Source organism: Pogoniulus pusillus, unplaced genomic scaffold (genome assembly GCF_015220805.1).
Source record: "Pogoniulus pusillus isolate bPogPus1 unplaced genomic scaffold, bPogPus1.pri scaffold_83_arrow_ctg1, whole genome shotgun sequence".
Lineage (NCBI taxonomy): Eukaryota > Metazoa > Chordata > Aves > Piciformes > Lybiidae > Pogoniulus > Pogoniulus pusillus.
In genome coordinates this window covers 41,735-57,590 of record NW_026974726.1, presented here as the reverse complement: position 1 = coordinate 57,590, position 15,856 = coordinate 41,735, and the positions used below count along the sequence as shown (strand labels likewise).

At 55.8% G+C, this 15,856-nt stretch overlaps 1 protein-coding gene across 1 annotated transcript; it reads left to right on the top strand.

Moving 5' to 3' along the window:
• The first annotated feature begins 4,998 nt into the window (after positions 1–4,998).
• On the top strand, positions 4,999–12,583 carry LOC135174581 (serine/threonine-protein kinase PAK 3-like). The gene is made up of 12 exons (XM_064141914.1): positions 4,999–5,269; positions 5,411–5,443; positions 6,206–6,243; positions 7,793–8,041; positions 8,307–8,382; positions 8,699–8,762; positions 9,304–9,352; positions 10,081–10,190; positions 10,294–10,411; positions 11,070–11,169; positions 11,399–11,595; positions 12,317–12,583. The coding sequence occupies exons 1-12, from the start codon at positions 4,999–5,001 to the stop codon at positions 12,581–12,583; spliced, it is 1,572 nt and encodes a 523-aa protein (XP_063997984.1).
• Positions 12,584–15,856: the final 3,273 nt, after the last annotated feature.

Here is a 15,856-nt window from a genome sequence, read left to right as displayed (position 1 = left end):
AGGGTCAGCCTCAGCTAGATCAGGTGGCCCAAAGCCCTGCCAAGCTTCACCTTGAATATCTGCAGGGATGGAGCCTCAACTACTTCCCTGGGCAACCTGCTCCACGCCCTCACGGCGCAGAACTTTTCCCTACCATCCAATCTCAGTCTGCTCTGCTCTGCTTTGCAGCCTTTGTCCCTTGTCCTGTCACTGCAGGCATTTGCAAACAATCTTTCTGCATCCTTCTTGTAGACCCCTTCAGGTACTGGAGGGCTGCTGTTAGCTCTCCCCGGAGCCTTCTCTTCTCCTGGCTGGCTAACCCCAGCTCCCTCAGCCTGTCAGAGCACACAGAGCAGCTGAAGTGCAGTGCAGTATCCCTGAATTAATGGTGAAACCTTTGGGCAGTGCTAGAAATAGTTTCCTTCATTCTTAGATCATTTCACACCTCTGTGAAGCTGAGTGAAGAGATCAGAACATCTTCCTCATTCCACTGGGACACAGCAATGAGTCACTTACAGAGCCTGTAGAGTGTGTGCTGCTTGTTGTTGTCACGTTCATGTCTTGGGGGCTTTGCTTGAAAGCAACCAAAAGATCATTCCTTAACAAAAGCCCCAAAGCAAAACCCAACCAACCAGAGCCAAACCTTAATCCTTTAAAGCAGCAAAGGCAGAGACATAACCAAAGTAGCTGTTTTACTGCCAACAGTGCCAGAGATGTGGCCAGCACAGCAAAGATGATCCCAACTCCTTCAGGCTGTCAGGATCATTTTCTTTGTACCCCCAGGTCAGAAGTGCACTTCCTACAGCCATGAGAGAAGTGCAGAAGGGTGAGGGAGAATGATGGTGAAACATCTCAGGTTGTTCAGCAGGCACAAGGGGAAGTGAGCAGATTCTTTTTCATTTGGTGGGTTCAGTGCCACGAGTGGCTGATGAGGGAAGAACTCGGTGGAGTTAACAATCAGAATGGTTTGGTTGGGAGGGACCTTAAAGCTGAGCTAGTCCCAACCCCCTGCCTCGGGCAGGGACACCTCCCACGAGAGCAGCTTGTTCAAGACCCAACCTGGCCTTGAGCATCTCCAGGGATGGGGCATCCACAGCCTCCCTGGGCAACCCCTCCCAGTGTCTCGCCACCCTAGGGGGGACTCTTTTTTTCCTTCCAAAGCAGTCAGTACTCAGAAAGATTAGCCTGGGGGGGAGAAGTTTTGGCAGCACACTGACTTTTGTCTTCTCTCACCTTTCTGGTGCAGTTCCTGTTCCACCTGCGGCGCTCCCCATTGCTGCAGCTCTTCAATAGCAGCCTGCATGAATCCTCTTATTGCCATCACCACTTTGCTAGGCAAGAGCTCAGCCACTCTCTCACCATGATCCAGCCCCTCCCTATGCATCTTCCTCCCACAGACCTCCCGAGGTGAGTCCCTGTATAAGAGCAAGAGCAGGATGGATCCAAATGAATGTTCATCAGAGCAGCTCTGTTCCAGCACAGAGACCTCAGCTCTGTATCTGTAAGCGAGGTGATTATTAAAGGAGGAGATGAGACAAGCTGTTATGTCTGCAGGAGCTTACAGCTTTGATTAGAAACAAACCCAACACAAAACCAAACGCCAGCAAAACCCACCCCAAAACAGCCTCCCCAGCCCACCCTGCCAAGCCAGGAGATGGCTCTTGGCCAACCATGAAGATTAACACTCACTTCTTTGGCTTTCTTCTTCCCCAGCCAGTGCTTCTGGACAGCAGCAGCATTCTCCCTGACAGAGCCCTACTGATGGATCCTTTCTCCCAGGTAGTATCTGCCTTGGTGAGGTACAGTGAAACAGGTTCTCTTTCTGTGCATTCCCTCCCTCCTGCCATGCAGCATCACTGCCAGTATCAAACACAGTGTTTGCAGAGCCCACTTAGCACAGTGGCATCATCTGCATGCTGCCAGGGTTAAGGCAATGTCCTGCTGTGCTCAGGATGTGTTCTCCACTGAGTCACATTTCTCATGGGAGCTTGGCAGTGAATGTGGTCCCATCCCATGCCTGGAAAGAGGCAGGGAACCTTGAAGCTAAGCAGAGCAGTTTGACTTCAGACGCTGGGTGTCGTTAGCAGCCACTCCTGTGTCGTGTCGCGGCTGAGCTAAGTGCTCAGCTCTGGCCCTTTCCAGACCCCAGGTGTGTGTCACTATCCAGACCTGCCTTCCCAGTGCCTCTCCAGTGGGCAGGCCTGGAGAGCTGTGTTTCAGTCTTGTCAGGTTTTGTGATGGAGCTGGAGAACAGAAATGCTGTGAGGCACAGAGCAGTTATGGGGCGAGGGTGCAGAGGCAGCTGCACTTCCCTGCTCTCTCTGGACTCTCCCTGTTCTTTGCTTGTTGCTTCTTTCCCCTCCTGTCCTTTCTAGTCCTGCTGGGGAGGGCCCTTCAACCAGTTTCTGTTGAACTGCCAGCAGGTGGGAGGAGGTGAAACAAACTCATCTTCACAGAACGGTGGGGTTGGAAGGGACCTCTGATGGTGACCCAGTCCAGCTCCCCTGCTAAAGCAGGTTCACCTAGAGCAGCTTGCCCAGGATGGCATCCAGGTGGGTTTAGAGTCTCTCCAGAGAAGGAGACTCCACCATGTCTGTGAGCAGGCCTGGTCTGTGCTCCAGCACCCTCACAGTAAAGAAGTACTTTCTTGGGTAGAAGTGAAAGCTCCTGGGCCCTACTTTGTGTCCACTGCCTCGTGTCCTATCACTGGGCAGCACTGCAGAGAGTCTGGCCCCATCCCAGTGACCCTTACTCTTCAGGTACTGATCAGATACCCTCTCACTCTTCTCTTCCCCAGGCTGAACAGCCCCAGGTCTCCCTCTCACTCTTCTCTTCCCCAGGCTGAACAGCCCCAGGCCTCCCTCTCACTCTTCTCTTCCCCAGGCTGAACAGCCCCAGGTCTCCCTCTCACTCTTCTCTTCCCCAGGCTGAACAGCCCCAGGCCTCCCTCTCACTCTTCTCTTCCCCAGGCTGAACAGCCCCAGGTCTCCCTCTCACTCTTCTCTTCCCCAGGCTGAACAGCCCCAGGCCTCCCTCTCACTCTTCTCTTCCCCAGGCCGAACAGCCCCAGGTCTCCCCCTCACTCTTCTCTTCCCCAGGCTGAGCAGCCCCAGGTCTCTCAGCTTCTCCTTGCAGAGAGATGCTCTCCTAACCATCTCAGTGGCTCTCTGCTGGACTCTTTCTGGCAGTTCCCTGCCTCTCTCGACCTGGGGAGCCCAGATCTGGATGCAGTACTCTGGGTGTGGCCCCAGCAGTGCAGAACAGAGGAGGACAAGAACCTCCCTCGACCTGCCAGTCACACTTGGTTTATGATCAAACATTCCACTGGAGAAACCTTTATGGGGAGGCCTTTTAGGTCTGCCCTTGGGGTTTGAATTAACTCATGTCACTGATCCTTAACAACTGCTGTTAGAAGGCCTGAGGCTGGGCATGAGTTGCATGGAACTGTAGAGTGTTAGGGCTTGGAAGGGATCTGCAGAGCTCATGGAGTGCCAGAGCAGGATGCCCTAGGGCAGGGTGCACAGGAAGGCAGCGCAGGAGACGCCGCAGAGCAGGAGGCAGCAGAGCCCTCTCTGGGCAGCCTGTTGCAGGCTCTGTCACACTGGCAGTGAGGAAGAGTCTCCTCGTGTGGAAGCAGAACTCTCTGTGCTGGGACCTGTGTCTGTGTTGGCACAGGCCGAAGGTGACTCTCACTGAGTAGTTCTTGCACAGACTGCTGCCAGCTTCTGTGCCAAGTGCCTGATCTTCAGTTCAGGGACAGAAACCAGTTCTGGGCCTCTCGCTACCAGAAGGACACTGAGGGCCAAAGAAGGGCAGTGAGGCTGGTGAGGGGTCCAGAGAACAGGTCTGGTGAGCAGCAGCTGAGAGCTGGGCTTGTTTTGCCTGGCGAAAAGGAGGCTGAGCAGAGACCTTCTCCCTCTCTACAACTCCCTGAAAGGTTGGAGTGAGGTAGGGCTTGCTCTCCTCCCGAGTAACAAGTGGTAGGACATGAGGAAATGGCCTCAAGTTGCAGCAGGGGAGTTTTGTGTTGGATATTAGAAGAAACTTCTTCCTGGGAAGGGTTCTCAGACACTGGATTAGGCTCTCTGGGGAGCTGGTTGAATCCCTGTCCCTGGAGGGGTTCAAAACCCCACGCAGACAGAGCACTGGGGGGCATGGTTTGGTGGACATGGTGGCGTTGGGTTGGCAGTTGGACTTGACCTGAGAGGTCTTTTCCAGCCTTTATGCTTCTGTGAAGTGCCAGAGTGACACAAACCTGCATTAATTCAGGGATACTGCACTGCACTTCAGCTGCTCTGTGTGCTCTGACAGGCTGAGGGAGCTGGGGTTAGTCAGCCAGGAGAAGAGAAGGCTCCGGGGAGAGCTAACAGCAGCCCTCAGTTTATGACCCAAGGTGGTGCCTACTGAAGAAAAGGCACCATGAGCTGCCCTCTCCAGCTGCTCACAGCTTGAACTAGGACACCCAGAACAACTGTTCATGCCTCTTACGGTAGGAAGAAGCAAGGTTTTACTCTCTGGAAACAGAAAAGTCAGAGGTTTACTCACACTTCAGGATCCAGTGCAGTGCAGCTGCCGTTCATGCTGGCTTGTGTCCAGCTTGCTGAACAGGATTCCCATGTCCCATCCTGTAGAGCTGCTCCAAGCATGTCCTAGTGCTAATGGGTTTGTTCTCCTCATCCCTTGCGCATCAACTTTGTGTCAGCATAACCCTCATGAATTCCCAGTGTCACAGAGGGTTAGGGGGTGGAAGTGGCCTCCAAAGGTTTGAGTCCAGCCCCCTCTGCCAGAGCAGGATTGCCCAGTGCAGGGCACGCAGGAATGCAGCCAGATGGGTCTTGAAAGCCTGCAGTGAAGGAGACTCCGCAGTCTCTCTGGGCAGCCTGGTCCAGGGCTCCAGCACCCCCACAGCAAAGAAGTTTCTCATGTCGATGTGGAACCTCCTCTGCTGCAGCTTGCACTTACTGCCCCTTGTCCTCTCGTTGGACATCACTGGGCAGAGCCTGGCTCCGTCCTCCCAACATGGCCACGGTGGTGTTGCGTCGAAGGCTGGAGTCAGTGGCCTTAGAGGGCTTTTCCAAGCGGAACAACCCCAGGACTCTCCAGGCGCGGGCATGCTTGGGGCTGGAGGACACTGTCCCGCAGGAGGTGCGCGCCGCGGCTGCAGAGGCTGTGCGGTGGCTGCGCGTGCGGTCGCAGCGCCACCTGGCGGGCCTGTGGGGGCAGTTGGGCTGTTGCCGTGGAGCCCCAGGCAAACACTGCCCGCAGCGCCCGGAGCAGCCTGCGGCTCTCGGTCTGGCCGGAAGGTGCTGCTGAGTGATGCCTCGTCCCTGAGCTGCACAGTCTGCAGTGAGCTGCGCTGTGGCCAGCATGGCAGGGAGATTCTGTGCTGCCCTTGGCTGCCTGTTTGATGTGGCCTGCAACTTCCTGCTAGACAAGCCCTGGCTAGTGACAGAGCTGGTCGCAAGTGAGTAGAGGTTCTCCCTAGCTGCAGCAGCAAAGCTGGCTTCTGCAGGGATGGCTTCTTCTTGTCCTGAGGAACTGCCATGGTTCTTCAGCAAGGACACCAGGAAGAGACCGTAGGCACCGGCACTGGAGTCTGTCACCTCCTCCCTTTGCTGGCTCAGCCAGGACAGCTTCCACAGTGCAAATGGGGAGGGCTTCTCAGAGTCCTCCTAAAGATGCTGCTGCTGCCTCCAGAGTCCTGTAACAGTGCCCTTCTTTTGAGGGCCAGCAGCTTGCCCTGCTTTGCGGCAAGAGAAGCTCTGACTGCCTGAGCTGGCACTTCACATGCGAGGGCTTTGGCGAGGAGCTGCCAAACTCCAAGCAGTTGTGGGCTGCTCCCCACCTGAAGAGCTCTTCCTGGGCTAGTTCAGAACAGAGCTGCCTTGGCCAAGGAGAGTCTGGGGGAAGCTTTCATGGGGTCACCTTTTCAGCAGCTAAGGGAATGGGTGCATGGAGGTGACTTGAGTGGCCAAGTTGTGACCAAGTTTCTCTTGGTTGGATTTCCTGGAGCAAGAGGACAAAGATCGCTGGGAGAAGCTGTGGCAAAAGAAGAAGCAGGGAGAATCTTGCCCTGCTCTTTTGTGGCTGTGCCAAATCACAGGTGCTACTGGAGGAAGGGTGGGAAAGAAAGGTGCCACCTCTTTGGGCGCTCTTGTTGTGTGGGGTTCTGCAGCCCAGGCAGGTTTCTGGTAGCCTCTGGTTCCTTTTTGCTTGCCCACTGCAGATCAGCTCGTCGGTGCGTTTGGAGAAGCCTGTTCTTCGGTGAGTGTGCAAGTCCCCTTCTGCTGCCAGGGAGTTGAAGAGCGGTGGAGCAGGCTGGGAGCTTGGGCGGAGAATGACTGGGACAGGGCTCCTCAGGCGTTTTAAACAGGGGGCCGCTCCCTGCCCCTCAGAGACTGTCGGGTCGGGGGCTGGACTATAGCTGGGTTCCAGCCCAGTAGCGTCGGGGGCTGGACTATAGCTGGGTTCCAGCCCAGTAGCGTCGGGGGCTGGACTATAGCTGGATTCCAGCCCAGCAGCGTCGGGGGCTGGACTATAGCTGGGTTCCAGCCCAGTAGCATCAGGGGCTGGACTATAGCTGGGTTCCAGCCCAGTCCCGCGGGTGCCTGTGCGGCCGGCGAGCGGATTCGGCGGCAGGGAGCGGCTGCTTAGTTCCCCCCAGCCCCCGGCGGAGGCGGGGGGAGGTTCAGTAACTACCGGCGGCCTGGACTGAGGCCCCTCGGGAGCCGTTACCGGCCCGCGGGCCGTGGCTTGAGGACCCCTGCTCTAGGGTGTCCTTGCCTCCTTGGGCCAGAGGAGCAGCCTCTTGCATCATTGCCCTTCCAAAGCTGGGCACTGGCGCTGAGTCTCTGCCGGCTCCAGCAGGCTCTGTGTGTGTTTGCAGCTCTGTGACAGCGGCTCCAGGACAGGCAGGGACGAGCAGCCATCAGCGCAGCCATGCAGTGAGCCCCAGGCCCAAAGATGAGGTCTCCCTTTTTGCTGCAGGCTGCACTCTCCCTACAGAGAAAGTGCAGCCTGTGCTAAGTTAGGGACTGGTCCAGGGCAGGCTGGTGAGGAAGAAACAGCTCCTAGGCAGGGAAGGTCAGCACTGGGGTGGAACCAGGCAAGCACAGGTGAAAAAGAAAGACCCAAGCAGCCTTTGCCTCCTCTGCCAAACTCCAGCCAGTGGTGAGGAGGCTTTGCCCTTGGCCATGTGTTTGCTCACCCAACCAGTGAAGGCACCTGGAGCCTCATGAGGTGCTACCGGTTCAGGAGGCACTGTGCTAAAGCCGTTCCCCAGTAGCCTGCTGGGACTTGCAGAGGTCTACTCCAGCTTTCCATTGGTGACACAAGGCAGAGTGAGGCTGGGAATGGTTTAGCTGTCCTTAGCCAGGATGAGAAGCACCCAGGTGAAGTGACAAAGCAGCATGGTGAGTGCCACTCACACTTCTGTCTGTCCACAGAACACAGGAGCAGAACCTGTGCCATGCCCCTGTCTCTCTGAGGAAGAGGAGACAGCCATTGAGGAGAAGGCAGCCAGTGGTGGATCTGGAGCAGTGCTGGTGCTCCAGCCTGAATGGACACAGTCAGTAAGTCCTGCCTTTGGTCATCTCTGCTCGGGGTCAGCATGTTTCTGATCAGACAGCTCTTGGATGAAGACTTCCAGGGCTGGAGTCCTCCCATGCTTTATGTGTCCAGCGTGCCTTAGAGCTTAGGCTTGTAGGACCAGGGGCATGTCTGGATTGCTTCCTGGTGTCTAAGCAGACTACATGAGAGTGTGATCACCAAACCTCCCAAGGGTAGTGACTGCCACTCATGCTTCTGTCCACAGTGCACACAACCAGGAGCAGGACCCCTGTTAGCCCCATGTGCTTCTAATGGTGAGGATGACCATGAAGAGCGTGACGAAGATGACGATGGGTATGGCTGTGAGGATGAGATGGAGGAGAACGGAGATGAAGGCAAGGATCTTACAGTTGAAGAGCAGAAGGGATACAAGGCTGAAGACCAGGGTGCTGAGAACTGGGAAGATGAGTATGAGCCTCAGCCTGTGATGGTGCCACCCAAGAACAGCCAGTGGGTAAGTGCAGCTCTGCGGCTGGCGCTACTCAGGGCAGCATGTCTGTGTGTGGAGAGCTCTTGGGTGAAGAATCTGAGCGCTCAGTGAGCAGCTTAGCCCACACCCTGCACCTTTTCATGCCTGAAGTTGGGTGAGAAAGAGCTCCACAGCTCTGAATTGTAAAGATAAGGGAGTCAGCATCTTCCCAAAGGTCTGCATTTGAAAGGTAAGCTGTGGGGCATCTCTCCAAGCCACCTTTCTGAGGCAGACCATTTGCTTGTCCCAGGTTGCCATCTGGTCATTCTTCTGCGAGCCATCAGGGCAGCAGAGAAACACAAGCAGGGGCATCATGGAGAAACTGAGTAAGTGTTGTGGACCTCAGCTCTGGTCAAGCAGTGCTCTGAGGGGCTGGCTCAGGAGGCCATGTACCAAATGTTCCTCATCTGAGTGTCAAGAGTACCTCAGGGCTCCCTATGCAAGCTGTGACTGTGCTCAGAGGAAGCCAGAGGGCACTGTGGGTGTTGCTCCTGCCTCTGAGGGCAGCTGTGCCTGGGCTGGGCTTGGCTGAGCTCCCTCCCATGCCAAAGGCCCAAGCAGAGATTGGCTCTGGGTGAGCAGAAAGCTGTGAGCTCATCTGTTGCAGTTCTAAGCAAGGAACTTGGGTTTTATTCCTTCCAGAGGACGTTGTGAGTGGGGAAGACCCTGAGGATAAATACTTAGAATTGCAGGAACTCGGCCAAGGGTAAGTCCTACCACAGGTCCTTAGACAAAAGCAAGGGTCAGGGCTTTTGTGGTGTGCTGTGAAGGGTGAAGCTGGGCAAGCTGCAGACATCTTCAGGCACTGGGGCTGGGCTCTGCTGTCTCTCACTCCTGCTTGGAATTTCTGACTGTGGGCAGAAGGCATCGTCAAGGACAACTTGATGCTGGCAATGCCTGTCTGCAGCAGGCAGCAGGACCCAGAAGTTCTGGTGTCCCTCCAGGGTTTGGCACCTGTTTGGCAGCTTTTTTAGGAAGAAACATTTTGGGATGTCTCACAAGAAGGAAGCCAAAGCACAGCTGCCTGAGAGAGCAGCTTGCGACGTGGGGGCTGTCAGAGACGCAAGGGTTCTGCAGGAGATGTCTTTGTGCAGGGCAGAGGGCTGGTGGGCTGCTGCCTTGCGTGCTGCTGGGTGGACATAGGAGGTCTCTAAGCACTGCAGGCTGCAGACATCTCCTGTCTGGGCTCACTTTCCCTGCCAGAGAGCAAAGCCCTGCTCATTGCTCTGCTGCTGTTCTGTTTGCAGGGCGTCAGGAACAGTTTATCGGGCTATTGAGATGTCCAGAGGACAGGAGGTGAGTGTCAGGAGTCCCAGCAGAGCTTGCAGCTCTGCACAGCTTCCTCTGGGGTGCTGGCTGGCCACAGGGCTTCCAGGTCACCACTGGACCTTGGCTGTAGATGCTGCTTCTCTGAAGCACAGAGCAGTGTCAGCTGGCAAACTCCAGCCTCTGCTCTCTTCACCTTCTCGGGGAGGCTCCCTAAGGGCTGTGCTGTTGCATGCTGAAGGAGCTGAACCTTCCTGGGCCTTCCCCTTTCCAGCAACCTTCGCACACAGCTGTGCCTGGGAAGGGGTCTGCAAGTGCCAGGGGCAGATCCTGGTCTCTCTGGGGCCAGCTAGAACCTAGGTGCTGTGCATGGGCTGAGTGGGGCACTCCCGTGGCAGGCGAGTTCCTCAGCTCCCTGCAGTGCAGCCCTTTAGGACTGCTCTGAGGCTGAGGTGCTAAGTGAGGTCCAGCTGAGGAGAATGCAGGGCCAGACAGTGCTGGGAGAGATCTATGGCTGCACATCTGAAGAGCATTTGCAGAGGTTTACAAAGCCAAACGTAGCTGGCCTTATGTCCTGTAGCTGGTAGCCAGGGCAGCAGAGAAGCAGGAGGTTGTGAAGCAAGGTCCTGAGCTGCCGTGGCCAACACCAGGCCAGTCTGGCACAGCTCGGCCGTGGCGCTCCAGCGGCACTCGCTGTGTGTTCCTTCTGAGCTGCTGCAACAGGCTGCTCCCCTTCCTGCTTTGCCATGCCACTGCAGGTGGCTATCAAGCACATTAACATCCAGAAAGAGGCAGAGGTGGTTCTCCTGAATGAAATCAGGTTCATCAAGGGCAACAAGAGCCCAAACCTTGTCAACTACTTAGACAGGTGAGGAGCTGTGTTACCACGTCAGTGGTGGTCCCCATCCTGCCAGCCAGTTTACAGATGAGTTCACTGCTGCTGATCTCCTCTGCCATTGCTTTCTTCTCAGCTACATGGCAGGTGAGGAGCTGCCGATTGGGATGGAGTACCTGGATGGAGGATCCTTGGCTGATGTTGTCCTGGAGCTGTGGATAGAGGAAGAGCAGACAGCAGCCATCTGTAGGGAGGTGAGGGACCCGCGGGGTGATGTGCACAGGAGGGTCGTTGGCAGCAAGTGGTGAGAACATGAGCCATGTCCTCTCGAGAGGCTTCTGTTCCTCCTTTGCTTTTACAAGAGGCAGAGGAAAGGACATCTGAAGTGCCCTGCCTGTCAGCAGCACTGCACTTCTTGCTCTCAGCTGCTCCACTCCTCTATCCTCTTACTGTGCTCTCTCTGGGTCGTGGCAGTTTTGCTCTTCCCAGCCTTCCCAGAGCACCAGGCTCTTTCAAGTCTGCTGTAGAGCCCAACCACCCAGTCTGTGTCATGCAGCCTCCCACCCAACGTGATGCCCTTCATGCTGAAGGAAGGGACTTGCCTGCTTGGGCAAAACAGGGTCTGTCAGCTGGCTGGAGGTAGCAGAGCTGCAGCAGCAGATGCTGTGCTGCCTTGCTTTCAGGGGAGAGTCTGCAGCAATGGACATTTCTCTTGCACAAGCTGCTGTGCCTTCCTTTAGAAGGTTGTTGCTGTGCAAGTGCTGGAGCAGCCAGCTGTGCCTCTTGACAGCACAGTCTTCTGGCACTGCTCACAAGTCCTCTAGAACTGCAACCCCTCAGAGCCATTTCCTTTCTGCACTGATGGAATCAGGTCCTTCCTTCTGACCCTTGTGTTTCTCTTTGCTCTGTCAGTGTCTGCAGGGCCTGGACTTCCTGCACTCCAACAGCATCGTCCACCGTGACATCAAAAGCTACAACATCCTGCTGGGCATGGACGGGGCCGTCAAAGTGGGTAGGTGTCCCTGGGCAGGGGCAGTGTTTGCAGGGCTGCTGTGGGGCTGCTCTTGCCTGACTGGCAGTTACCCAAAAGTGGTGCCTGTGCTCGTGGCCTGAGCTCTGCTGCAAGCTGAGAGAGCAGCTCCAGCCAGCAGAGAAGGGTGGAGAGGAAGGAGGTGCCCAGAGCTGCTTGGTGCCTGGCTCCATCATCCTAGCTGCTTTAACAAGCTTGTTTCTCTCCTCAGCTGACTTTGGACTCTGTGTTCCGCTCACCTCCGAGAACAGCAAGATGAGGGAGTGCGTTGGGACCCCTCACTGGATGGCGCCAGAGGTGGTTAAGAGGGAGCCTTATGGTCCCAAGGTGGACATTTGGTCCCTTGGGATCACTGCCATCGAGATGGCAGAAGGAGAACCACCTTACAGCCACGAACAGTACAGCAGGGTAAGATGCACACAAGCAGCTGCCACTGCTGTGTCTGCTCTGAGATAAGATCTTGGTCACAGCAGCTGGAACTGGTCCCCCCAAGGCCTGCTCCTGCCCATGGCACTGGAGCACAGCAGCAGCAGCAGTGTGCAGCTTGTGTTCCCTTAGGAGAGGACCCTCGGAGCAGAGGCGACACAGAGGCAGATGAAAATGTGCCAGCCTGGACACTTGCCCTGGGGATTGGAACTCTCTTGGGCTGTGTCTGGAGAGATTTCCAAGGGCAGGTGTCTCCAACTGGGGAGCTTTCAAGTGAAGTCTCCCAAGCCTAGTTCCAGGCAAGGGAGTCTTCCCAAACTGCCAGCAGTGCCCATGGCTCGCTCCTCAGCACAGGGCTAGGATTGCTCATGGCTCTGATCAGACCTGGTGACCATTTGTATCCAGTGGAGAGCAGGACATTGGAGCACCTTTGCTTGGTGGCAGTCAAATCTGCTTCTGCTGCTGTAGTTCATAGTGAGTGGGTCAGCCACAGCAGCCACCTGTCAAGGCCAGGCCATTTTGATGCTGGTATGCCTGTGGCTGCACCAGGGGCTCTTTGTTGGTTTGGCAATATCACCTCTGACCCTCTGCCAGAGAAGAAACTGCCTCTGGAAACTGGAGCTCAGAAAGCAAAGAGGGGGCTGTGTGAACATTGGTGGGGACGAGAGAAAGAGACCAAGTCCTGTCTCTGCTTCTTCTGCAGGTGGGAACCCTGATAGCCACCAAGGGGAGCCCAGAGCTGCAGAACCCAGGGCAGCTGTCAGCTGAGCTGCTGGACTTCCTGCAGCACTGCCTGGAGGTGGATGTGCAGAGGAGATGGTCTGCCAAGGAGCTTTTGGAGGTAAAATGCAAAGGGCTGCAAGGGAAGAAGCTGCAGCAGGAAGGGGTTTTCTCCCGGGCTCAACTTCGAGGCACCTCCAGAGGCTGCTCACATCGGTGGCAACCTTGGTGCTGCCCAAGCGAAGAATAAGCAGAGTGCCAGAGTGGTGTGAGTGGGAAGGCACCGCTGCAGGTCGTCTAGGCCAAGGGCCCTGCAGGGAGCAGCCCATCCTCCACTGGAGCAGGCTGCTCAGAGCCCTACCGTGCTGCAAGCCAGGGCTGTGTCCGTCGCTGCTCTGCCCTGTGTCTGCTGCTCTGCTCCTGCTGCTGCAAACCTGCGCCTGGCTGGCCTGCAGAGCAGCAGCTGGGCCTGGACACCACTGGGCTCAGCATCTCCTAGAGGCACTGGGGCTGCCTCAGGAATGGCTTGAGGCTGGGAGGAGCTGAGGTTGGGAAGTAATGGTCCATGCTTGTTCTTCTCCTGGCCAGCACCCGTTTGTGACCGCAGCCGGACCTGTGTCCTGCCTGGTTCCTCTGATGGCGGCAGCCAAGGAGGCCAGGCAGGCCAGGCAGTAGAGCCTGAGGCCAGCCTGCTGGGGCGTCTGGGAGCAGGGCTGGCAAAAGCTTTGAGCCAGGACGTAGGAAATAGACTGTCAGAGGTGCTGACCTGTGATAGTGGAGTCATCCCCCCCCCGGCAGTGTTCAAGAACCATGTGGACATGGCACTTGGTGACATGGTTTAAAGGCCATGGAGGTGTTGATTTGAAGGTGGGATTTAATGATTTGTGCATCCATAGAATGATCTGGGTTGGAAGGTACCTCAAAAATCCATCCAGTTCCAACCCCACTACCATGGGCAGGGACACCTCCCACTAGTCCAGGTTGCTCAAGGCCTCATCCAACCTGGCCCAGAACACCTCCGAGGAGAGGGCATGCAGAACCTCTCTGGGCAACCCCTTCCAGTGTCTCACCAGCCTCACTGGAAAGAATTTGTTCCTAATCTGCACTCTGAATCTCCCCTCCTCGAGCCTCAGTCTGTTGTCTCTCATCCTATCACCTGCCCTCACTCAGTTATCAGAGGGCATGGGATAGATTGCTGGATCACAAAACCCAAGGGAGTGTTTTCTGACCTCTCAAGTGTCTCCAAGACTGTCAGCAGCTCTGGGGCCATCAGAGACAACCCTCTGAAAGAAGACAGGAGTGTTTCTGCCTCAGTAGGGTGTGATTCACCAGCTCACTGGGCCTTTGGCCCAGCAATCTCCCGTTTTATGCACCCAAACTGGAGATGTTTAGGGTGTAGCTGGTTCAGGGAGTGAGATTTGTTGCCTCCACCATGTATCCATGAAGGAAAGAGATCACTTGTTAGTACAGTGCTTTTGGTAAACTCCAAACTCTGCAGTGCCCAGCACTGAACTGGCTGCAAGATTGAAACCACTGAGGTGCCACAAAAAAAGGCTGCTGCCAGCTTGCCATGGTTAGTCAGTGGTGTAGGAAGGGCTGCTCTGATGAGGGCTGCCTGAGGGTTTAGCAGAGGAGACTTCGAGGGAACTGCTTTGAGGGCTGATAGTAGATCTTAGAAAGCTCCAGAACATCTCTTCTTACTCCCTTTGATGTTCTTCCCATACAATGAACCACCACCTAACAGCAAACAGCACTGCCCCTGCTTCCTATCTCCAGTTCTGGGAGATGTCCAACTCTGAGTTCCTCAACATAAGAGAGACACAAAGCTGCTGGACTGAGTCTGGAGAAAGCCACCAAGATGATCAGAGGGCTGGAGAACCTCCCATATGGGGACAGACTGGATGGGCAGGGAGCTGCTGAAGGGATTAAAGATAAAAAGAGAGTGTATCACCTTTGGAAGAGAGGGGAGGTGTCCCAGGAGAAGTTCAAGGAAGTTGCTAGGTCTTGTAGAGGAAAAATGAGAGAGGCAAAAGCCCACTTGGAGCTCAGGCTGGCCATGGCTGTCAAGGAAAATAAAAAGTGTTTCTTTAAATATCTGAATGGCAGAGAAGGGCCAAGGACAAGCTCCAGTCCCTGTTAGATAGAGAGGGGAACAGAGTGACAAAGGATGAGGAAAAGGCAGAGGTGCTTAACACCTTCTTTGCCTCAATCTTCAGTAGTGGGACAGGTTGTCTCCAGCACAGCTGGACTCCTGAAGTGGTGGATGGAGGCAGGGACCAGTACAGTCCCCCTCTAATCCATGAGGAAGCAGTAAGGGACCTGCTGAGACACTTGGACCCTCACAAGTCCATGGGACCAGATGGGATCCACCCTAGGGTGCTGAGAGAGCTGGAGCTGAGCTGGCCAAGCCACTCTCCATCATTTATCAGCAGTCCTGGCTCACTGCAGAGGTCCCAGAAGACTGGCAGCTGGCCAAGGTGATGCCCATTCACAAGAAGGGTCGTAAGGAGGAGCCAGAAAACTACAGACCTGTGAACCTGACCTCAGTGCCAGGCAAGGTGATGGAACAGGTCATCTTGAGTGCCATCACAAAGCACCTCCAGGATGGCCAAGGGATCAGGCCCAGCCAGCATGGGTTTAGGAAGGGCAGGTCCTGTCTCACCAACCTGATCTCCTTTTATGATCAGGTTCCTGCCTGGTGAATGTGGGGCAGGCTGTGGATGTAGTCTAGCTGGACTTCAGCAAAGCCTTTGACACTGTCTGCCACAAGCTCCTGGCCAAGCTGGCAGCTCATGGCTTGGAGAGATTCACTGTGTGCTGGGTCAGGAAGTGGCTGGATGGCAGAGCCCAGAGAGTGGTGGTGAATGGTGCCACATGCAGTTGGCAGCTGTCACTGGTGGTGTTCCCCAAGGCTCAGTGCTGGGCCCAGTCCTGTTCAATATCTTTAGTGATGATCTGGACGAGGGGATTGAGTCCAGCAGCAGTAAGTTTGCAGATGACACCAAGCTAGGAGCAGGTGTGGAGCTGTTGGAAGGTAGGAGAGCCCTGCAGAGGAACCTGGACAGGCTGGATGGGTGGGCAGAGGCCAATGGGATGAGATTTAACAAGGCCAAGTGCAGGGCTCTGCACTTCGGCCACAACAACCCCAAACAGCACTACAGGCTGGGGACTGAGTGGCTGGAAAGCAGCCAGGAGGAAAGGGACCTGGGGGTACTGATAGAGAGTAGCTGAAGATGAGCCAGCAGTGTGCCCAGGTGGCCAAGACAGCCAATGGCATCCTTGCCTGCATCAGGAGCAGTGTGGCCAGTAGGACAAGGGAGGTTACTCTGCCCCTGTACTCTGCACTGGTCAGGCCACACCTTGAGTGCTGTGTCCAGTTCTGGGCCCCTCAATTCAAGAGAGATGTTGAGATACTGGAACACGTCCAGAGAAGGGCAACAAGGCTGGTGAGGGGCCTGGAACACAAACCCTGTGAGGAGAGGCTGAGGGAGCTGGGGGTGTGCAGCCTGCAGAAGAGGAGGCT

What these genes read in the sequence shown, in the direction of transcription:
- LOC135174581 (XM_064141914.1), top strand. Translation starts at nt 4,999, where the DNA reads ATGGCCACGGTGGTGTTGCGTCGAAGGCTGGAGTCAGTGGCCTTAGAG. An exon ending in GGGCATCATGGAGAAACTGA is followed by an intron (nt 8,383 to 8,698) that starts GTAAGTGTTGTG and finishes TATTCCTTCCAG; the next exon opens with AGGACGTTGTGAGTGGGGAA. An exon ending in CAGCAGCCATCTGTAGGGAG is followed by an intron (nt 10,412 to 11,069) that starts GTGAGGGACCCG and finishes TTGCTCTGTCAG; the next exon opens with TGTCTGCAGGGCCTGGACTT.